This window comes from Amphibalanus amphitrite, unplaced genomic scaffold (genome assembly GCF_019059575.1).
Source record: "Amphibalanus amphitrite isolate SeventyFive unplaced genomic scaffold, NRLGWU_Aamphi_draft 001302F_arrow, whole genome shotgun sequence".
Lineage (NCBI taxonomy): Eukaryota > Metazoa > Arthropoda > Thecostraca > Balanomorpha > Balanidae > Amphibalanus > Amphibalanus amphitrite.
Genome location: NW_024882795.1, coordinates 76,502 through 99,588, shown reverse-complemented (window position 1 = coordinate 99,588; position 23,087 = coordinate 76,502). Strand labels below are relative to the sequence as shown.

The 23,087-nt window shown below is 49.8% G+C and overlaps 2 protein-coding genes across 6 annotated transcripts; one reads left to right on the top strand and one right to left on the bottom strand.

Annotated features, from left to right (window-relative positions):
* Positions 1 to 1,732: 1,732 nt before the first annotated feature.
* On the bottom strand, positions 1,733 to 14,422 carry LOC122371974 (aminoacyl tRNA synthase complex-interacting multifunctional protein 2-like). Of its 3 annotated transcripts, none has more exons than XM_043348783.1 (7): positions 14,375 to 14,422; positions 5,185 to 5,314; positions 4,550 to 4,735; positions 4,018 to 4,213; positions 3,391 to 3,593; positions 2,744 to 2,912; positions 1,733 to 2,445 (listed from the first exon to the last, which is right to left on the bottom strand). In XM_043348783.1, exons 2-7 carry the CDS (start codon positions 5,308 to 5,310, stop codon positions 1,865 to 1,867), a joined length of 1,461 nt encoding a protein of 486 aa, XP_043204718.1. In that variant the 5' UTR covers positions 5,311 to 5,314; positions 14,375 to 14,422; the 3' UTR covers positions 1,733 to 1,864. The 3 variants fall into 3 exon arrangements, with proteins under 3 accessions (XP_043204718.1, XP_043204719.1, XP_043204720.1); XM_043348784.1 differs by having other exon boundaries at positions 4,550 to 4,732; XM_043348785.1 differs by having other exon boundaries at positions 14,370 to 14,413.
* Positions 14,099 to 21,550, top strand: LOC122371975 (septin-2-like). Of its 3 annotated transcripts, none has more exons than XM_043348786.1 (8): positions 14,099 to 14,981; positions 15,864 to 16,061; positions 16,495 to 16,594; positions 16,945 to 17,165; positions 17,474 to 17,632; positions 19,462 to 19,528; positions 20,051 to 20,157; positions 20,611 to 21,550. In XM_043348786.1, the coding sequence occupies exons 2-8, from the start codon at positions 15,867 to 15,869 to the stop codon at positions 20,851 to 20,853; spliced, it is 1,092 nt and encodes a 363-aa protein (XP_043204721.1). In that variant the 5' UTR covers positions 14,099 to 14,981; positions 15,864 to 15,866; the 3' UTR covers positions 20,854 to 21,550. The 3 variants fall into 3 exon arrangements, with proteins under 3 accessions (XP_043204721.1, XP_043204723.1, XP_043204722.1); XM_043348788.1 differs by having other exon boundaries at positions 14,742 to 14,840; XM_043348787.1 differs by having other exon boundaries at positions 14,763 to 15,110.
* The last annotated feature ends 1,537 nt before the right edge of the window (positions 21,551 to 23,087 follow it).

Below are 23,087 nucleotides of genomic sequence, written 5' to 3'. Positions count from 1 at the left end.
ACCCATCGGGTGAAGACTAGAAACCCGACCCCCCCACTCAAAAATCCGTGGCGACGCCCCTGTGTTCAAACACCCCCCGCGGCCCGGCGCGGAATCTCAGAGCACCGGGCCGAAATGGAACGAGTATTGACTAGCTACCTACAAACGCGAGCCAGGGCTTAGCTTTCGCGATCAAAAGCAACATACCCATACATACATACATACATACATGTTACAACATACCCCACCCCACCCGGCTCTGATACAACATGTACCTCGCCGCCATCTTGGAAAAAACATCCTCGTGCTCAAAAACAGCGGACAGCTGGATAAATCCATTTTCACTCAAGCAGCCTTAGAACCTACCCTCACCAACGCTACGGAGATCTTCCAAATTCGTGTACATCTAAATGCCCAAAACACACATTTTCCTGCAACTTATTATTTTTTTTTTAGAATGACATTAAAAAAACATAAAATCGGCCCTCACCTCGAGACGCGTCCACCCAGCCACACGACAGAACAGGGAAAGATGGCGCCCGGAAAACCTCGTCGGGTGGTCGTGTCACGAGCCGGCTATCTATTGGATAAGTTTGGCACAATTCGCCCTGATACAACTTGGACATGGTACAACTCACCCCGCTCTCCCCTAACTAGCTTTTGTGAGCGCTTCAAGATTTCATGTTTTTTCTCATTTTTGCTCGAACATGACCTCAGCTTGACCTCAATAACTCCTGACCTAAGGTGACCTAAGACTTGAAATTTTGTGTGAATGTGTCAAATTGATGCCCGGTAAGGTACTGAAAACTTGGCGGCGCTTGCAATTCAGGAAAAACCACGGGAAGGGGGGGGGGGCAAATTCCCCCCCCCCCCTCCAGCGGGGCGAGGGTTATTGGCCTGGCCATATCAGGCTATAGCGACTTTGATGTGTTTTGAACAACTATTGTCTAACGCTTATAGTACCGGGTTGGTTCGTGTTGAATTATGTCTTGCTGGAGCGCAAGGCGTTGTTCTTTGACCGAACTACGTGATGGGGTAAAACATTTAACGCTCCAGTAGGTCGCGGGGCAGAAAGCGTCTTACCTCATGTGTTTTAGGACTACTCACTTCCTAATGTTCAGTAGCTGGCAAACAGTATGTTTCTATGCATTTATTTTATATGTATTTCTTCAGCAACTGGATGGCAAAGAATGTATTTTGTTAACATTTGCATTGCAATAATTTATTATTTGCCCTTATGAGGCAGGTGAAAAAGCTGCTCATACAATAGCTTCATAGCTGAACAGTGAACACCTGATAGGATGGAATGTGGTAACTTCAGTGCCGTGCCTCCAGAGGTCTAACGGACATCTCATATAAGATTTAGCCAACTACCGTGTTTAATCTTTAAATCTAGAGTATGGGGTTTCTTTCCCCAGGCTGTGGGGCGTTTTGCCCTGGGGTTAGGGCAAAATGCCTCATTTGCAGTTGCTTCACAAATCACTTCCTAGCTGGGAGTCCGATCATAAGTGAAATAATTTGAGGGGTGGAATTTAAAGTAAAATGTCCAAAGAACGCATTGAGCACAAATTTAGCCTTCCAGGTCACGTGGGACAGAAGTTATTTGTAGCAAAATAAATTATCTGGGGCGTCTGGTTTTGTGTTAAGTTTTGTCAGATAGTTATGTAAAAAATTGCAATTTACGTCATACGCCATTTTCCCCGTGGTCCGTACACATTGTATCTTCAGTGGTCTAGCTTCACCATACATGACATTGCAGGTAATATTATATTCAGCGATCAGTCACGTTAGTATAAAGCCTGAGAGGACACAGTGGACACCGTTCGTTTCAATCACCACACTGGGGGTTAAGGGTCCGGCGCCGGTGCCGGCCGAGCAGGTGCGCTCAGACGCTGATCAGGGTCGGCTCGTGGCCGGTGGCGGCGGCAAACCTCCGGAACTCGGTCGGACTCAGGCCCGTGGAGGCCTCGTTGGTGAGCGGGTGACACCACAGCATCTCTACCGAGCCGTCCAGCAGTTTGGAGTCCACAAGCAGCGTCACGGCGCGCTCCGTGTCGTTAGCCACCGCCAGCGGCGTCACACAGCCCTGGCGCACCCCCAGCCGGGCGGCCAGCTCCGACTCGTCGCCGAACCGCAGCTCCTTGGCGCCGTCCAGCTGGCGCGCCACGTCGGCCAGCCGGAACTGGGCGTCGTGCCGAGCGGTCAGCAGGAACAGACGTCGCCGGCGGTCGCGCAGGAAGAGGTTTTTGGTGACAGCGCCGCGTACGGCGGCCAGGTGCGGCATCATCGCCTCCACGGTGAACACGGCCGGGTGGGTGACTGTCTCGGCGCGGATGTCCAGCTCGGAGAGCAGAGCCATCAGCTGAGCCTGGTCCAGGTGGCCGCCGCCGTCACCGCGAGCCGGGGGCGTGCCGGCGCCGCCAGCCGCTCCCGCGCCGCCAGCCGCTCCCGCGCCGACAGCCGCCGCTGGGGTCAACCCACCGCGTGGCGTGAACGGTTCGTAAGAACGTGACTTTAAAACCTCAAACAAAAACTCAGAGGCAAGCCATGTCTACGGTGTACAGATCATATAAACAGGCATCAAAAGACCAATGGGTTATCACTGAAAACCAAATGCAGCGGGTGTTATAGCTGAACAGGGGCCCAATCTGTCCGGCTGATTGCACAAACGCGCAGCCGGGTAACACTGACTGACCGCCATCGGTCTGCCCTCTCCCAGCAGCTGTCGCCGGACAGCGGCCCATGGCGCGCTAGGTGCGCTCACCTAGACCGGCGGCGATGGACACTCGGTCGCGCCAGGCGGCCACGCTGGTCGGCGCCGGGGGCACCTTTGAGCAGCGCAGAGCCGACAACAGGACGCCGTCGATCAGAGCCAGCTGGCCGCCTAGCAAGAACGGCTGGCGGCCCAGCAGGCCGTCCAGCGTGCCCAGCACCTGCAGGCACAGCAAAATGTCAGCAAACATGACCAGCGCACGGAGCCAGGACACAGGACCAGCAACCAGAATCAGCAAACAGGACCAGCGCACATGTCAAGTGCACAAAAACAGCACATAAAACCAGCACTAACATTCAAGACCAGCACACACTGATGAACGCTGCCAGCGACAGCCGCAGGCCGTATTCGGCCGTTGAGCTCACTGCGCTAAGCAATAGGGTGGGTTATGATTTTATCATCCTCCTCTCCCTCCACATATACAATACATGAAAGTACAGCGGCTCTAAGAGTACGTTGAGCCGTGAAATTAATCACCGTACCACCACATGTTAACAGCAAATAAGAAATATTGCTGAGGAACAGTAATTAATGAAATGTATCAGCGTGCTCATGACAATGATTTAAGCCATTCAAATTTGACATGTAGGGTACCATCCACCGTGCGGCCGCCCGGCGTCGATCGGGGTGTCACTGACCGCCTTTTTCTCGGCGCCGGAGCCGTTCATCAGTCGGTCAGCACGCTCCAGATGAAGATCAATGAGCGCCGCCCTCTCGGCGCCGGCCGCCTCGTACTGTCCGGGCAGCAGGGCGCGAGCCAGATACCGGAACAGCTGCTCCTCGCCGACCAGCGGGCAGCCCTGACCGGCCGGCGACACGAGCAGCCGCGGCTCACCCACCTCTGCCGCAGGCGACCGGGGCACACGGAGAGCGTCACACTGGTGCACAGGCCAGTGGCAGGACGAAACGGCGAAACGTGACAGGAAACACGGCAAAACATGGGTACTGTGCAGACATTCTAGAATCCATTTCCGCTGTTGTAAGAAGTAATATATGCGCCGTCAAAGCCTTATTCATCAATAAGTCCAAATTTCATAAATGCAAATGCGTACGTTAACAAGTAATAAGTACCTAGCAAAACATTACTGCCCCTAAACCCTTACATTATAAAACCAAGACAATCCCCATCTCCACGCTAACATGCAACGTGTCACTGATGGGGAGAGGGCCATCAGCTTGAAGGCGAAGCCTCTCCTCCCGTCGTCCCGTCATCACTAGAAAGGCCGAGCGCCGTTGGGCGCTGGCTGGGTGAACGGCGACCGTACCTGGCTTCCAGATGAGGCGGATGTGCGCGCCGCCGGCGGCTCCCCTCCAGCGGAAGGCGTCCAGCAGGTGCGGCGGCACGGCCGGACACGTGGAGTGCACGTGCGCCGTGAGGGTGACGGTCGGCGCCAGCAGGCGCAGCAGCAGCAGCGAACACGGCGGTCGGTCGGCCGAGGCCACCACCACCAGCTCGGCCCGCTGCCGGCGGCCCGAACTAGCCGTCAGAGTCGGAGAACCGAGCCAGCTGTCTACATCCATGTGGCCACGCTTTTATATCCTTCTACGTTTACCTATGCACTATGTTCCCTGTTATAGATTTCCGGCCATAACTGCGTTTCTTCTCAGACTACAACAGGGTAGCATTAATAAAGTTTTATGATCAAATACAAATATTATGTGTTGATCTATTCCAAAATGACAGACCATCCGAAGAAACCCTTAGAATGAAGGAATCAAACAGTGACGAGATTTGCAGCCTGTAGTATGTACGTGTTACTGCTCCGTTAATGGCAGAATGAGCAAAAGACTACTCACATGGTCTAACGGCAGGCAGGCGTCTGTGGCCACCAGAGAACCGACTCCCTGCCCCGGAGCTGATCGAGCGGACCGCTGCCGCACGGCCTCCTCCACGCGACAGCGCAGCTGCGCCAGTTGGGAGAGAATCGCCTCCTGGCGCCTCTCCAGCTGCGCCAGCTCCGCACCACTCGCACCAGCAGCCTGCTGCAGACATGCCAGATAATTTGACCGTACCATATATACCTAAGGCACTAGCAGCCTCTTCTGATTGACGAGTGCGATGACTTTCACGGTAACGAATAGATCATGAGCGTAATTGAGCAGCTAGGAATAATACTAACTGGTCTAAGCTACCAATGAAGATCATGACTCTAGTTACTAGTATATAGGTACAGCCCACCGCTAAAGTAATGTAGGGTTTTACCAATCTCAACGGTTGGCTTTGACTGGCGATTGTTTAATGCGGAGTGATCGAAAAGAAGATGTCAATAGCTAAAGTCGCAGCTGCAAGGGTGACGATACATATAAGCTACATTCAAAGTTTCATTGTAGTCTGGCTAATCGTTCCTAAGCTTCAGAAGCAGAGCATACCCATGACTGAAACCACACATTACTTCTGCTGTGGACTGTACCTAGTTAGAAAATGCTCTCACCTGTAGTGATGATGGGACAGAGCTTGACTGGATGGGAGGCAGCCGGTACATACATGTCGGCAGGCTAACAGCAAAGGCACTGCTGTCTAGTATTGGCGCCAAACGGTACATCGCAGTGGACGCCATAATCCTGTCAAAGAATTAAGGTAAAATTGTCTGATGGCTCGTGGGGGAAGGAAGATGGAGGACGCAGGATGTAACAATGTTGACTGCTGAGTTGGCACAACATTATCTGAGAAAATGATTGTACGAGCGACAGTAGGGTCAGCGCAGCCAAGGAAAATTGGCCTTTCATTGTAGCCTTCTATATTAAAAGTGCAATGGTCTACACATTCTGGGGAATATTGTAGGTCGTGTTCAGAGCAGAGTGGCAGTCTCGTTGCCTATTGGTCAACGCTGGTGGAGATTTGTCACCTTCGCTGGTGCAGCTCACCAACTCTGTTGCCTTTGCAATCTGGCCAATGGGCGCACAAACTGTTAGTGTTTACTGACCCACACCGATGCACACCGTGATGGAAGGAGAATTTCTACACACCCCTCTAAGTGACACAAGCCTTTACACCACCCCTTGAACTGCAGTAATTCACAGAATAAGAAATTGAAAGGAAAGAACACACTATGGAAAAAAGTCATGAGAACTGAGCACTAAAATCATTTTTTATACTTAATCACTGCACTAACAACCCACCAACTGCCAACAAACTTACACTTTGTAAGTACCTACATTGTAATTGTTTGGTAAATGTTATTAGAGTAGGTCAGGTTAGGTAAGGTTAACCCTCGCATGTGGGGTCAGATGAAGCCTCCCATGGTTTTTCCCGAATAACACGCGTAAAACGCGGCCGATCACGACAAAACTTTCAGTACCCTCGAGTTGATCAATTTTACACCTTCTCTGAAAATTTCATGATCCTGACCCAAATAACCTTTGACCTGTGACCTATTTTTCAAAACCATGCCTGGCCGGAATCGCGATTCAGCGTATGCCAGCTCACATTATCCGCGCGTTTCCAGTCTTTTTGTGATTATAAACGTTCAAACATGTGAAATGATGTTCGTCCCACTCATTACGGTGGGTGTCAAGGTCACCTGAAGGTCAGGTCAGGTGACTGACCTTTGATGACATCGGGTCACTTTTTCGAGTTTTACATGTTTCTAGGGTAGTTTTTCGGGCTGATTTCGAATTCAGCATCCATTTCAACATTTACGAAGTAGTTTTAGTACCTTCGAAACATGTTACGACGCCGTTACTGGTAGTTGACACCTACTATGGATAGCCGGCAGGACGCCTACTGGTTGACCTAACCTGACCTGACCCGACCTGGCCTAAATGAATGAGGATATCATCTGCGATCAAAACTATCATGCAATTCGTGATCAGCGCCCCGAAAAACCTATTACAGATTCCCTTTACGAAGTTCTAGCGTAATCTTGGTTCTAGCAGGTCTCGATTTTCCTGACTTTTGGGTCATTGACCTGACATGGAAGGTCAACCAATGACCTAACCTAGGACCTTAAAATTGGTGATCATCGGCTTCCTCTCGTCACGGGCAGCGCGCTCGTTTTTTTCCGCGAGGCTCTAGCTCAATCAGGCGCCGAGCGGCAGGGAGGGGGTCCAACCGTCCCTCCCCCCTTCCCCTACACGTTAGACGCTGGTAAACGCCGCACACATGCGAGGGTTAACCCGCGCGGGGCTGGGGGGGGGGTAAATTTTACCCCCCCTCGCGAATTTTTGCGATATCTCAAAAACGGCGGCGCGCAGCGCCGCCAAACTTTCAGTACCTTTTCTTACATCAATTTGACACGTTCCCTGAAAATTTGAGCGAAATCCGTCGGAAAATGTTTGAGAAATTGACGTTTTAGTGACGTCATGTTCGTCATTTTCGCCTCAAAAACGGCAAAAGTTCAAACGCCGCTAACATCTTCATTTTTAAAGGAATCAAGACGTAACAAAAAAGGTTATACGTAATTTTACTTTGTCTATCAAATAGCTATCTCGGTTTTTTGAAAATTTTGGATTTTGGCCTAAATTTTTTCAAAAAACTGACTTTTTTGGGAAAATCATTATAAAATCCAAAATTTTGAGTCTATCGAAAAAACCGGAATATATGTCAGAGAAGTGGTCTATGTGCACCTACATACCAAATTTTAGAAGAATCGGTTCAAAAATGTGGGAGTTATTCAAAATTTTATGACGTCACGACACACAAAATTTTTGAAAAATGACTTTTTTGGAAGTTCTAGACCTCGTACGGAAACAAAAATAGCACCATTCGATTCGTCGTGAAAAATTGCATCAGATAGACACCTTTTTAGGCCCTAACAACCAACTTCAAAATTTGACCTCACTTGACCTGACCTTGACCTGACCTCGACCTGAAATTCATCCAGAGGTGGTCCATATCACTTATTGAGTGTGCCTATTGAATTCTATGAGTAAAATGACCCATAAAACATGTGTCGCACATGCCCTTTTCTATATTTTGTTTTTTGGTGACCTGACCTGACCTGACCTGACCTTGACCTTGACCTCTGAATGATATTGTATGCAACGAATATTGTCTTGGTAGCCTAAGAACACGTTTTGGGCGATGAGTCTCAGTCCATGACTCCATTCTTCGGCAACTACGATGCAAGGCCGATACTGTAGAAACTTGCAATTTGTACCCTTGACCTGACCTTGACCTTGACCTCAAACTTTAAATTAAGTACATGTTTTTAGTAGTTCGTGATGAGAGCTTTCGATTGGCGTTTGAATTTTCCAAATCGGACCGTTAGTTCAAGAGATAACAGGGGGGGTAAAATTTACCCCCCCCCCCCCAGCCCCGCGCGTTCGGCTGGAGACCCCAGCCCCGCGCGGGTTAAGTTAGGATAGTTTTTGTTAGTTCAGTGCAGAATGAAAATTATCAGAATGCAATCATATGCGAGACAGTTTGTTTAACCATCATGGCGATCTATGGCACATGATTAGTGGTTCTTATCAATGAACTGGCCGGAATCGCGATTCAGCGTATGCCAGCTCACATTATCCGCGCGTTTTCAGTCTTTTTGTGATTATAAACGTTCAAACATGTAAAATGATGTTGGTCCCACTCATAACGGTGGGTGTCAAGGTCACCTGAAGGTCAGGTCAGGTGACTGACCTTTGATGACATCGGGTCACTTTTTCGAGTTTTACATGTTTATAGGGTAGTTTTTCGGGCTGATTTCGAATTCAGCATCCATTTCAACATTTACGAAGTGGTTTTAGTACCTTCGAAACATGTTACGACGCCGTTACTGGTAGTTGACACCTACTATGGATAGCCGGCAGGACGCCTACTGGTTGAGTACCTATTAGCATATATATGTAGTATACCTGCTGCTATACTATATAGCAGCAGGTACCTATTGTTGTGGAAGGTAAGTGCTTGTCTTGAAAACTTTATGGGTCAATTTATTGTTCCTGAACATATGGTATGGCCCTATTTTATTACATTGTGAATCTGGTGTGCTAAATGCGATACTTACCAAATTGAAACTGGGAGGCGGGAGCCATTCATACAAAATGAAAGTGGTCCAATATACCATGCTAGCCCGCGCGGCGCGCCGTGCCGGTGGTCTGCGTTTTCCGTGTCGTGCTGGGGGGCCCCATCTAACTTGGCTCCTGGGCCACGAAGCGACACGCGGTAAGTGGCATTCGAAAGAGCGTCAAAAGTAATGAACTACAACTACCAAGGTCCGCTTCTGGAGACGGTCCAAGTTACACCTGGTCAAGTGGAGGCCAAGCTTCGCAACCTTCGCTCGACAGCATTCCCTGGTCCTAATAGGGTGCACCCTAGAGTTCTTAGGGAGTTAGCATCCTCTCTGAGCCCACCAGTGACCAATCTATTCAATCACTCACTGGAAGTTGGTAGGGTTCCTTTCGAGTGGAAGAAGGGCCCGGTCGTCCCCATATACAAGAAGGGGCTAGTTACGTACGAACCCATCCAACTACTATCCTGTTAGCTTGACGTCGGTCACATCACATCAAAAGTTTTTGAATCCATCGTGCGTGACGAGCTGCTCAACTCAGACATCTAACAGACACCGGGCCAACTAACCGACTGCCAGCATGGTTTCCGACGCGGACGATCTTGTGCAACGCAGCTGTTGAGTGCACTCGAGGACTGGACCAGGCAGATGGAGGAAGGGAAGCCCGTGGATATCACCTACCTTGACTTCCGGCGAACATTTGATTCGGTCCCTCACCTTCGGCTTATTCAAAAGCTCCACGACATGGGCGTCCGGGGCGGCTTCCTCGACTGGCTCCGTTCGTTTTTGATGGGAAGGAGACAGAGTTGTGGTGAATGGGAGCTTCTCCGGCTGAACTGATGTTGGCAGCGGCATCCCGCAGGGAACGGTCCTGGGACCGGTGCTATTCATCATCTTCGTGAATGATCTGCCTCGAGTTGTTACCAGTGATTGCAGACTTTTCGCCGACGACACGAAGATTTACGCTGAAGCTAGCACTGAACAAAGCCGCACAAGACTGCAGAATGAGCTGGACTACCATTCTATAGCCTGGGGAGACTCCCTTTTAACCCAACGAAATGTACGGTCTTGCACCTAGGCAATCGTAATGCACGGGCTGAATACTCCAAGTCCAATCTCCATCGCAGGCACACACTGGAAGCGGTAGAAATCGAGAAGGACCTGGGCGTTCTCGTGGATCAACGGCTGAAATTCAGGGAACAAGCAGCAGCTGCCATCGGTAAGGCCAACCGAATGCTTAGACTAATCAAGCACAGCTTCGCGCACATCGACAGAAAGACGCTTCCCGTATTCTACAAATCACTGGTCCGTCCGCACTTGGAGTATTGTAATCAGATATGGGGCCCATTCAATGCTGCGGACAGGCGACAGGTCGAGAGAGTACAAAGGAGAGCGACTCGCCTTGTCCCCGAGCTCCATGAGGAAAGACTGAGAAGACTGAACCTTCGTCCCTGCCCTGCAACACCGGCGCCGTCGCGGCGATATGATCAGTGATCACGACCCACAACATCATCCACGGTCGCTGCGACTTGAACAAGGACGACTTCTTCATGCCTGCACTCATAACACGTACTCACGGCCACAGATTGAAGATCGCCAAGAAGCCTGCGAATAGCCGAGCCAGGCGCCAGCAGCTTTCAGCCTGGGTAGCGAATGATTGGAATGGCCTCCCTGAAGACGTTGTCTGGGCACCATCAACCAACAGCTACAAAAACCGGCTTGACTAGCACTGGAGAGAACTCCAGTACCAAACGAACCAATAGACTAAGTTTGTTGACGCGTCCCGAGCTCGATCAGACGGATCTACCAGGCAATCAAAATGCTTCATCCGATTCCCATCAATCAGGTATCAGGTTACACTAGGTATCAGGTAAAAAGATCTCAGCCTGAAGTAATGTGTTAGGATTGTCATTTGTCAATAGGCACCTATTCCTACATACCTACCTACTTTGCAGGCCAAGGCATGTAACAAAATGAAGAAAAAAAACTGCAGTCCCGTCCCAGACTGGAAAACATCCATACACTACGCCGGACGCCCGTGAGACCCTGTTGCGCAGAAATCCGGCGCAAGCGATTTTGCGCCGAAATTTCTACGTGATTTGCGTCAAAAATTAGGTGCCTATTTGAGCGAAATTTAAGCCCTTTTCATCAGGGATGCGGAGCCGGAGCCGGAGCCGCCGGAGCCGGCATATTTGCCCGGAGCCGGAGCCGGAGCCGCCGGAGCCGGCATATTTGCCCGGAGCCGGAGCCGGAGCCGGAGCCGTGAAACAATATAGCCCGGAGCCGGAGCCGGAGCCGTCAAAAAAGGGGGCGACTCCGGCTCCTTTTCTTAAAGGGACCCTCCCACCTTCAAAAAAGTTAATGAATTAGCACGAAAGTGATGTCGCTCGGTTCAGAAAGAGCGAAAACGAATATCTACCAAATTTCATCGAAAAATATTCACCGGTTTTCAAGATATTAGACTTTTACTTTTGTTTACTTTTTGGGATCTCCGCTGTTCCTAGCGACTTTATTTGAAAGTGCGGCATTTGTTGCGCGCAAAGCAGCATATACCACCGCGTGCTACCAAACGTTTTAGTAAAAGATTTAAAAATCGCTAGATCTCCGCTGACGTCACAAATTCTAAGGGGGCATACCAATGCACTAGCCCCTTAGAATCCGAAAACTGCAAGTTTGAAATTTCATATCTCCGAATTAAAGCATTTGTCGATGTTGTGAGTGCCCAAACCGGTATTTGCAGGCCATGGCCACCAATTTGCCTATCTCAACTCAAAACTAATGTTAACCCTATTCCTGGCGGGCTCCGCCGGGACAAGAAACTGGCGGGGGGGGGGCCGATTCGGCCCCCCCCCTGAGATCTCGAGAACGAAGCAAGATAGCGACAAGCGGTAAACGGCATCGGATACGCACGGCCAAGATCTACAATTTTTACTAAGGTCATTTTCAGGTCAGGTCAAAGATGACGTCACAGGGGTCGAAAAAGTCAAAATGGCGGCACTAGATATGGAGAGAGTTTTTCTCGAATAACTTTCGAATTAGTCAAGATAGGAACAAACTAAGGGCATCATCGTGATCCTCTCGTCAATCCGCATCGAATGATATATATGTTGACCTCGAAAGGTCAAGGTCAAAGGTTGACCTCAGGTCACGTGACCTCGAGGTCATCATGTATATCATTCGATGCGTCTTGACGAGCTGAACACAATGAGACCATCCACGCGTCTGTATCTTGTTCCTGTACGGAGTTATTGGCCAAAAACCTTTGGTGACCTTTGATGACGTCACATGACCTCACAGCTGCCCAACAGCAAAACAGACCTCAAGGTAGTGAAGGTTGATCGTATATGAAGTCATGTATGGTATATGGGGCCATTCCGACCCGTTTTAGTGGTAAAAACAGGGAGTTGATTTTTCCCCCATTGACTTATAATGGGGAGGTCGCGAAATTGACCTGACCTTAGGTCACCGATATCAAAATTCCGAGATATACAAATTGCACATACTGGTACCCTAACTAAACCCTGAAGAGAAGAAATTGATCGGTCAAAAACTCTAGCTCTGGCGTGATTGCAAACTTTTCTGAGGTAGCGTCACCAAACCGCCTCTGGTGACCTGACCTGAGGTCAGATCAACTCAAAATTTTCAGACATGTTGCGTAGAAGCCTTTTAGGAAAAGTCAGAAAATTTGAGCTTCCTAGCTCAACGCGTTTGGGAGATATAACCAAAAAACCTCAGGGGGGGGCTCCTGAAGCCCCCCCCCCCCGCCAGGAATAGGGTTAAGGTGGGAGTGTCCCTTTAAGAGGAAACAATTATTTACCTAGTTCGGTTTGACAGTACAAGGCGTAAAATTTACGGCGTATTCAAAATAGCCTTGTTATACAAATGCAGAAGCAACGTGTACCAATCCCATCGCCTTTTTTCTTCCACCCGTATTTAATTGATCGCATAGGGGATGTACTGAGTAGAAGCCGGAGCCGGAGCCGCCGGAGCCGGAGCCACCGGAGCCGAATCATTTTACTCGGAGCCGGAGCCGGAGCCGGAGCCGCCATGACATTTCAACCGGAGCCGGAGCCGGAGCCGCTTGAAATTTCCACGGCTCAGCATCCCTGCTTTTCATATAAAGCACATGTGCACATCTACTGATCAATGCTATATCAACCAGACAGAGTGTTTCGGGGCCTTGTACGCTCTCCCATGTTTGAGCGTCCGAGTGAGTTTTTTTATTTCCACGTAAACAGAATACCTCGGCGGGAGCCAGCGAGGGCCGGGCAGCGGAGCAGCACATGCTCCGGCACATCAGCCTCTTCTCGGCTCACGGTGCACGTGCAGAGCGCCGCTGGGCACCGCTTGTCTGGGCACTGCTGGCACGCGGCGGAGTGGAGACAGCCGATTCGGTGCCGTACTGGAGCGAGCGGCCCCGGTGGCCCGCCCTCATCTGGTGCACCGAAATGGCATCTTCTCGGTCCTCTCGGGGGATAGGGAGCGGCGGCGTGCTCCCGAGGAGTGGCTTGAATAGTGATTCTGAGCAGTTGTCGCGCCACTGATGCGAGGCCGCACAATGAACCGCTCTGTTCAGCGATCGGGCGTTTGAGGGCAGGGCGGCCGCCTGTTTTGGCAGGTCGTCCGCGCTCTCATTCCCCTTGATACCGCAGTGGGCAGGAACCCACTGCTATTTAACGACGCTTGGCGATGTTCAACAAGGTTTTCCATACCTATCTCTACGCCGAAGGTTGAGGCCTCACCTGGGCGGCCGTTCCTCCGCTGAGTAGACTCAGGGCGGCTCGCCAGTTCGAGCACGCGACGACCGGGGCGGGGAGGGGGCGTCTCGTCCCGAAACTTCTCCAGAGCCGCCCGCGGGGCGAATCTGCTACTACAGCATTTTAGGCGCAATTTAAAAATTAAAGACCAAATTCAAAACGTTCACGTGCATTTTGAATGTAAACTTTTTGAATTTGGTCTTTAACTTTTTGAAATTGCGCCTAAAAAGGTGTAGATTGACCAGCGTACCACAAAAATTCGGCGACCGTCTTTCGCCAAAAAATTATGCGATCGCCCTGCGCCGAAAAATTTGTCCGCCGCCATATGCTGAATTCGGCACATGCGAAGTTACGCCGGACGTGCGCAGAAATTTTTGGCGCAATCCTGCCACTACGCCGGACATATTCGGCATAATGTGTATTTTTTCCAGTCTGGCTGCAGTCCATTATCTTTATTTCATTCACATCTAAAAATCATTGAACACCACTTGGTTTGAGTTAAGCACTATATCCAGTGGACCAAGTGCTACCCGGAATACTCACTCTGTTCCAAGCGGTCAGGCAGCGGCAATGCCACGTGCATTGCCGAATCGAACCCGGATCAGGATGGCCGAATCTGGTGGCAATGAACTAACCCCTAGACCAGAATGCTTCTCAATTTAACACAGCCTTTTCAGCAGTTTTTTTACAATTCAAGCTGAATTTTGGTATAGGCACTTGTGCTTGCACCGCTTCAGCTTGCACTTGTGGCAAGTGTTTTGGATACCTTGTTGTTGTGGATTAGGGCGCTAAGCGTCGAGGCTCGTATGTCCAACTTGAACTATACCTTACCTTGACCTTGCTGTGGAACTTAAAATTTGGGTTCCTGATTTCCTTACCTAACATTTCAATACCTGTCAATACCTATCAACCTACCTTACCTCTTTCCCCCTGTCAATTTTGATTTATTAGTTTCAGCGCGTGGGAATGCACTGCTATTTTTTTTTTTTAAAGAGCGAATTTCATTGAAACTCGTGCGCCACAGATGGACATTTTCGATGGTCTTCTTAAAAAGCTGCTACAAAAGGGAAAGTGAGCTAAATCGCTGATGTTGACACAATCGTCATTTACACCTGAAAATCAAAGTATCTTTTTTACAATACATGAGTTTAAGGTCAACAGTTGTCAAATTTGGTGAAAAATTAGTTTAATTGATTCTGTTTGTCATAAATGCTACTTCTAGCGTATTCCTCTTTTACCTCGTATACGTCATTTGCCGAGCTGCCCAATCACGTTGAAGCTTTTGGCATCGCAGAGGCAAATGGCCACAGGCCACACCTCGGATGTCACCGGAGTTGGAAATCTTTGTTTGAAATTTTTTAAAGATTTCGAGTTTTCACACGAAAGGTATTCATACTTTCAAGTTTTAACTTGCTGGGTTCCTAATATACCTTGGCTGGGTTGTTTGAACAAATCCCTCAGGCAGACACAAAAGGAGGGTTTTGGTGAATATCAATTACCTTGAGACCTAGGTACCTACAATAAGAGGTAAGCTGAATAGGTAACTATAAGTCAGTGACAGTGCTAATAATGCAATTTGAAATTTTGATTAAGCTAAGCACCATATCCAGTGGACCAAGTTCTAACTGGAACTCTCATCCTGTTCCAAGTGACCAGGTAAAGGTAGGGACAAGGCCACGCAACTTGCCCAGGAATTGAACCCGGATTGGGTCTGGGATGGCTTAATCCCAATCCAGAGGCAAGGATTATGAACGGTATAATGTGGAGATAAATTTCGGGGTATTTGTCAAGATAAGGTCTGATCTACACTTGTGGCGCTGTTGATACGAAAATGAAACAGCGGAAATTTTAGGTTGTAGGTTAGGTTAGGTTGTAGGTTTGTAGGTTTGAGGTTGTAGGTTGGTAGGTTTGTAGGTTGTAGTAGGTAAGTAGGTAAGGTTAGGTCAGTGTTGCTAATGCTATTTCCTTTTATTTGCATGACATGTAAGCATCATTTTTGGATTTGGGATGTCAAATAATGTAAGATTATGAGAAGAAAAAATCCTTGAAATCTTCTTAGGACTTTATCTTGACATTTACCAATTTTGGTTGGTAAATTGGTAGGCTGTAGGTTGGTAGGTTCAAGCTTGTAGGTCAGAAGGTTAGGCTAGCTCAGGTTAGATTATATTTTTTATCTTCACCATAGTGTACCTACCTACTTCATCTTCAGATTTATTTACCCAGGGAACTTACCCCCAAATCAGAATGTTTCCTCAGTTGGTGATAAGACTACAGTGATGTTTTTGTACTCTTACGACTTACACAGAGCTTTTTTATGTTAGCCTTGTGAATTGCATCATGTTCTTTTGTCATATCCATAGATCATGTCATATATGCAATTTAATTCAATGCTCTTGTCTTATGCTCCAGGAAATGAGCAGCCGCTCAGAATTTGGCAACCCGGAGGCACCTGGCTATGTTGGCTTTGCCAACCTGCCCAACCAGGTGCACCGCAAGTCAGTCAAGAAGGGATTTGGCTTCACTATGATGGTGGTTGGCGAGTCAGGGCTTGGGAAATCGACCCTTGTTAATAGTCTCTTTCTCACTGACTTGTACCCAGAACGACAGGTGAGTTAAAATAAGATTGATTGAGGTCAAGAAATCTGCCTGACCAATGCGTCTGTTCAAAGACAAGAATGATTAGGTACCCCAGGTCAGGATGAATCACGTCAGGCCAGATGTCACCCTAACATAATTGTTTTTACCTCTGCATGTCAGAATGTGGCAAGGGATATTCAAAATGGGCATTAATATGCTACTGTCTCACCTCTTACTTAAGTGACGGAGAAAAACAATTGTGTTTCACTACCTATCGTATAAGCTAGGAGCTTGGAGCAGGAATATAAACCCTTAAAACAACTAGATTCAGATTCTGTTGTTAGAGCTTAGACAGAGCTACCATTGGTGACATTTCAATAATCTAAATTAAACTAAACTTGGTCAGATTCCACCAACTCTGAGCCAGTCTTGATGCTTGTAACCTATGCTTTGTTGTGTGCAGGTGCCAGCCGCCTCCGACGTGATCAAGCGCACGGTTAAGATCGAGGCTTCCACGGTAGAAATCGAAGAGCGCGGTGTCAAGTTGCGGCTCACGGTTGTAGGTAAGGCTGTTTTTACATGCAGTCTATGCTCAAAGCGAGGAGTCTCCCGTGTTTGGTCTGGTACTCAAGTCAACGGCAAATCGTCCTTTATTGTCGTGCTGATTGCCGAGGTGCTAACCAGTCTTCCATTTGCGTGACGTGGAATACTGCAGAAGTTTAAAGCTCAGGACCGAAATTCACACTTTGTCCTTGAATCCTGTAGATTTTGATATCAGGCATCACGCTAATCATGTGTTATAGTGTTTATCGGGATAAAGGTAACCCTAATGAATGCATCACTTTCTGTTTATTAGCGAGTAGTGCGGTGCTGAGCCGGTCAGGAACCGATGCATGTTCGCCGTTTTCCGCAGACACTCCAGGGTTCGGTGACGCCATCGACAACACGAACTGCTTCGAGCCCATTGTCCAGTACATCGACGACCAGTTCGAAAAGTACTTCAAGGATGAGTCCGGGCTGAACCGACGGAACATCGTCGATAACCGGATACACTGCTGTTTCTACTTCATCAACCCGGCCGGGCACGGCCTGAAGCCGCTGGACGTTCAGTTCATGAAAATGCTGCACAACAAGGTACTTTCTGAACACTGGATGAGTCATAGTTTGAGGAATTACAATTAGTCCAGGTAGGTTGTTGTGTTTGGCTTTTTGGAAACTGGTGACAATGCTACTTAGCTGGACCTAATGTGCAATGCTGCCACGTACCGTTCTGTATTAAACTTCCGGTCAAAATTGTTATTATCAAACTACATTTGATGGATGAGCTCGGCGCTTCCAGATAGTTAAAATCCTCATCACCTGCGGCATGGCATTCAGGCATGACAGACACCTACTAAAACATTTCGCTACATTTCTAAATGGAGTGTTTCCTGGCTGGGCAGGTGAACTTGGTGCCGGTGGTGGCCAAGGCGGACACGCTGACCAAGGCCGAGATGGACCGGCTGAAGGCGCGGCTGCGCACAGAGATCGGCGAGCACGGCATCCGCGTGTACCAGCTGCCGGACTGCGACACGGACGAGGACGAGGAGTACAAGGAACAGGTGCGACCGCTCACCGGGCTGGCTGTATAGAGAGGGGACTGGCTAACGGATCACCGGGGCGGACTGTATAGAGAGGGAGCTGTCTAACGGCTCACCGGGGCTGGCTGTATAGGGAGGGGGCTGGCCAACGGGTCACCGGGGCTGGCCAACGGGTCACCGGGGCTGGCCAACGGATCACCGGGGCGGGCTGTATAGGGAGGGAGCTGGCTAACGGGGCTGGCTAACGGCTGACCGGGGCTGGCCAACGGATCACCGGGGCTGGCTGTATAGGGAGGGGGCTGGCTAACGGGGCTGGCTAACGGCTGACCGGGGCTGGGCTGGCTAACGGCTGACCGGGGCTGGCCAACGGATCACCGGGGCTGGCTGTATAGGGAGGGGGCGGGCTAACGGCTCACCGGGGCGGGCTAACGGCTCACCGGGGCTGGCTAACGGCTCACTGGGCACTCGGGCAGGGGCTGGCTAACGGCTCACCGGGGCTGGCCAACGGCTCACCGGGGCTGGCTGTATTAGGGAGGGGGCGGGCCAACGGATCACCGGGACGGGCCAACGGATCACCGGGGCTGGCTGTATAGGGAGGAGGCTGGCTAACGGCTCACCGGGGCTGGCTAACGGCTCACCGGGGCTGGCTAACGGCTCACCGGGGCTGGGGTTGGCTAACGGCTCACCGGGGCTGGGGTTGGCTAACGGCTCACCGGGGCTAGCTAACGGCTCACCGGGGCTAGCTAACGGCTCACCGGGGCTGGCTAACGGCTCACTGGGTAGGGGCTGGCTAACGGCTCACCGGGGCGGGCTAACGGCTCACTGAGGTTTGCTAACGGCTCACTGGGGCGGGCTCTACATATAGGTAGGGGGTGGCTGGGAATTAATGCACGTCAAAGAATAAATAGGGTTGTTATTAGGTGGCATTGTGACCATATTCACAGATAGGTTATAAAATAGAAACAATGAATGATTTGGTGGCTTGTGCATTGTGCAATGTCCGAATCAATTAGCATACCGTTGTAGGATTTGTACCTACGGGTGTAAGTAGATTGTGCTTGCATGTGTTCATGTTCGCTTTCGTTTGATTTTTTCGTCTCAGTTAGCAAGCTATTTATAGGCTTCCGCTCATTAGTAATGTCGAATGGACTTATGTCCTAACGAAGGCGACAGAGCCCGATGCTTGTTTGTTTTGTTGAGTTAGGCCCTTTCGGTCCAATTAGACCATTTCAGAGCCGGAAGGATGATAGGAATTAGGGGGAGACATTGGTCTGGGCAGGCACCCTAGTGAGTCACCGGGGCTGAGCCCATCCCGAAGGACAGGCCACCCAGCCCCAAGGTACTCACTGCACCCGGCTACGGGGTGCGCTTCCTCGGGAGCAGCGGTGCCGCTCCAAGAGTGCAGCCCGCATGAGATAAAGTTGCCTGTCCAGCCCGGATGGGGGTTGCGGCGTGGAGGAGAAGGATTTCCGTATCCTGAGGATGGAAGCATGGAACGGTGTGAGCCCGATGCCCGATCAACTTTTTGTTATACTAGTGTGTCCCCACCCCAGTGAAGCATCTTCAAACCTAGGTTATTATTTGACCTCTCATATTTACTCTATAGAAGTATGCAAAGCGCATTATGACATCTAACCTTGCTGGAAATATAAATGGATAGCGTTTGATTTGATCGCAACATTTGACGTCTTACAAAATTGTTTTATTCGTTTCGTGATTTAGTCTCTATTCATGTCCGCCATACGGCAGTAGGAGTGTTCCCGATCTTGTCTAAGCTACCTATTAGTATGTTCACTGTAACATGTTCGCTGCTCCCCTGATGTCACTCTCCCGGTGCGTCTCGGTGGCAGGTGAAGCAGCTGAAGGCGGCCATGCCGTTCGCGGTGTGCGGCAGCAGCCAGCAGATCGAGGTGGCAGGTACGCTTCACTTACATATTGCGGTTCTAACACAACACGCGTGGATGTCATAAAAGCGCTCGCATATCAGTTTATTCAGCCATCGATTCACTTTGGGAGCTTCAGCGCCCAGTACTCTCCTGTTTGTGAGCTGCAGATGGCCGCTGAAATAGTAGCGACCGTAGCGTAATTCGTAAGTTCTCCGTGTCTTCGAGAATTAACCTGCAACAAGCAATAATTGCAATGATAATAATGATAATAAAAAATGGCAATGAGCAAATAGTTGCGTGCAGTAAGGAGAATTACGACCTTATAAGGCGATGATATGTATTGCCTGATGGGTGGGAGAGGCGCCTTGAGAGAACGGATTGAGCTAGGTGGCTTAAACTAGGCTAGGTATGCCTTACACTTTTAAATGGCTGTTATAAATCACGGGGGACGGCACGTGACAACGAACGTAGATGAAAAAACATACATACATATCAATTTATATTTTTTCGCGCTATATGCAACCCTGATATTTATTGAGTCAACTGTTTTCAGGGAAGAAGATCCGCGGTCGCCAGTATCCGTGGGGCGTGATCGACGTCGAGAACCCGAACCACTGCGACTTCATCAAGCTGCGGACCATGCTCATGACACACATGCAGGTAGGCTATAAATGCCAGCGTATTGGCGGCTGAGGCCCTGGTGCAATGCTGAGTTCAAAAGTTTGATAAGCGTCCTTCAGAAATAGCGTTTGAAAAACTATTGTGTGTGTTTGAAAGTAAAGTGCTTGTTGGTGCAACACGGATCGAAGCTACTGTGGCCCAAAATGTAATCGGATTCATTGGCTTTTGTTTGGTATCCTATAATAAAAGAAAATAATATGGAGAATTGGAGACTGTTGTACAGTTTCAGCTTTCATGCTTACCTATCGTCACCAATTAAGCTCTTCTTTTGAGTCCTTCAATTGTATATGTTCGGGTCGTTTGCCTCGTGGATATGGTGACTTTATCTGCCACCGATATTGTTAGTATATTTTTTTATTGATAATCCTGGGTAACCCAATAGTTATGGTGCGGATCGGCGGCATGCGTCTGACACGGGCTGCACCCCCACAGGACCTGGACGACATGACGCACGACAGCCACTACGAGAATTACCGCTCGGAGCGGCTGGCGCGCCAGGCGGCGCCCAAGGCGCGCGCCGCCTCCGTCACCGGCGCCGACGACGTCTCCGAGAAGGACCGCATGATCCAGGAGAAGGACGCCGAGCTGCGGCGCATGCAGGACATGCTGCAGCGGATGCAGGCGCAGATCGCTCAGAGCAGCTCCAGTTCCCTGCAGTCAGTTGGCAGTCAGTAGTGCGGCGCCGCCCGGCCACCGGTCGTTGGCCTGCGCCCGGTCCGCATACCGCCCGGGCTGTGCTGTCCGCGTGCATAGGAGGGTGCGCGGCAAGGTGTCAGGGAAAAGAGGTCCAGACTGAGCGGGATTCGTATCCAACCCGAGGCGGACCAGTGATCGACGGCGATCGGTCCGTCCGCGACCAGAGGCTGAGTAGAACTCGTTCCGTTCGGCCGGCTCGAGCTCTCTGTATTCGTAGCGTTCGCCTCATTAATCGCTTCCCGCTGCCGTGCTGGCTAGTAATAACAGAGTGCGACCAGACGTGTTCAGTGCCACCCGCGATGGCTTGCCGTAGACTTACGATGGCGCTGATTCTACCATTGTTGGTACGCTCGATTGGTCCTTCGGGGGCAGGGCGGGCGGAGGGGATGCCGCCCTGCCAGCGCGCGGCAGGCGAAGGTACCCTCGGACAGTGTGTCTCGCCGAGTTAGGGCTGAGTGAGCTGAGTTATCTGCTGAGGGCTGAGTGAATTGAGTGATTGCCGAGGGCTAAGGTGCTACGCTGTCTTGGATACACCCCGTCCCGGCAGCTCCGAGATGCTTCCTCTTTCCAAATCAGCACGCTTCAGTGGGCTTTTACCACGTTATTTTGTACCCAAAGGGCAGTGGCCTACCGGGATATGTATATGGCATAAAAATACATTTTTTCACATATCAAATATGCGGAATCATGGTTCTCCAGCCTGCTAATGCCTGGTGATGGTATGAGAATAATTACGAGCGAGCGAGCGCAGCGAGCGAAGCGAGTCTTTTCAATATAACGGAAAAATCTCAGTATGAGCGGCCCGGCCCGGCCCGGCCTGTAACGCTTTTGAGAGGCTTATATCTCAGCAACCGCTGGACCGATTGGCCTGCGGTCTTTTTTGTTGGGTAGCCACATCCCTTCTACCCCGTAATTGACTACTTTTGTTACACCTTAGTGACCGTCGTGGCACGTGCCACGTGGAAAGTCAAGGGTGTTCAAGCTGTTTTGCAAAAGTAGTGATTTTGAGAGGCTCATATCTCAGCAGCCGCTTGGGCGATTGACTTGCGGTAATTTTTGTAGGGTAGCAGCATCCCTTCTACCAAAAATAGGATACTCTCGATGCATGTGGGTCACCCCCAGTGCACGTGCAAAATACAACAATAAGAGGTGTCAAATTTGTTCCCATTTTAATAACTCGGTAATTACTGGGGCGATTTCGCTGAAACTTGGCATACAGGTAGTCACCCACCAGGCAATGCATTCCCATGTGTTGCGGTTAGGGTGCTACTGCACGTGCGCACGTGCAGGGGGCGCTTCCAGATCTCGAGAACGGCTGGGCCGATTGCGCTCAAATTTGGTACACGGTTGGGGACCAGTTAGTAGGGTGCCGTGCAAAAGTCAGTTTGGACCCCGTTTGCACGTGCGCACGTGCAGAATGCCGTTTCCAGATCTCAGGAACGGCTGGGCCGATTGCGTTCAAATTTGGTACACCGCTAGCGACCGGTTAGAAGGGTGCTTTGCGCAAGCCGGTTGGAAGTACCCTCTCGCCCTTCCGCACGTGCAGGGCTCACTATCTCGCTCGCTCGTTCCTCGCCCAAAAGGCGTTTTACTGGTACGATTAAACCTTCAAGGCGGTGGGGGAGGGTCCCCACCCTAGCTTTTTTCGATATATCTCCAGAGCCGTTGCGCCGATTGTCACCAAACTTTTAGTACCCTCCCGGGAATAGCTTTTACACATTGTGACCAAAAATTTTCCAAAGGCTATGATAGGTTGGCCTCTATTGACGTCGGAGTGACGTCATTTCTGCCATTTTCGACCCAAAAAAAAGGTTTCGCGGGAAGAGCTGTCAGGCCTACAGCTTTAGACATACAGAAAAATGTTCTGCACATAAAAGGTGTAGAATGAACAGGGCTATAAAACTTATCTCGGCTAATTGAAATTTTGGATTTTAACCCCCAAGAGTAAAAAAACTTTTGAATAAAATAGCCAAAAATCCCAAAAGTTTTTTGAATAAAAAAAAAACGGAATATATGTGATAGTCCCAGCCACCTTCTATCCACATACCAAATTTGAGATCGATTTCTCTTTTTTTGCCAAGTTATAGCGAAAATTTGATGTTCAAAATTGATGTCAAATTTTCATACTCAATTTCTAGCACTTCTAGAACACATAGCGAAAAACAAAGACCACCATTAGACTCGCCGTGACGAACTGCAGCGAACCAGTACCC

Excerpts from the sequence above, each read along its gene's own strand:
- LOC122371974 (XM_043348783.1), bottom strand. The coding sequence starts at position 5,310 with ATGGCGTCCACTGCGATGTACCGTTTGGCGCCAATACTAGACAGCAGT. Across the intron at positions 2,913-3,390 it reads CCGGCGCCGAGAAAAAGGCG|GTGCTGGGCACGCTGGACGG; the intron begins GTCAGTGACACC and ends CTGTGCCTGCAG. Across the intron at positions 2,446-2,743 it reads GTCCATCGCCGCCGGTCTAG|CGGCGGCTGTCGGCGCGGGA; the intron begins GTGAGCGCACCT and ends GGTTGACCCCAG.
- LOC122371975 (XM_043348787.1), top strand. The coding sequence starts at position 15,024 with ATGCAATTTGAAATTTTGATTAAGCTAAGCACCATATCCAGTGGACCA. Across the intron at positions 16,062-16,494 it reads ACTTGTACCCAGAACGACAG|GTGCCAGCCGCCTCCGACGT; the intron begins GTGAGTTAAAAT and ends TGTTGTGTGCAG. Across the intron at positions 19,529-20,050 it reads CCAGCAGATCGAGGTGGCAG|GGAAGAAGATCCGCGGTCGC; the intron begins GTACGCTTCACT and ends AACTGTTTTCAG.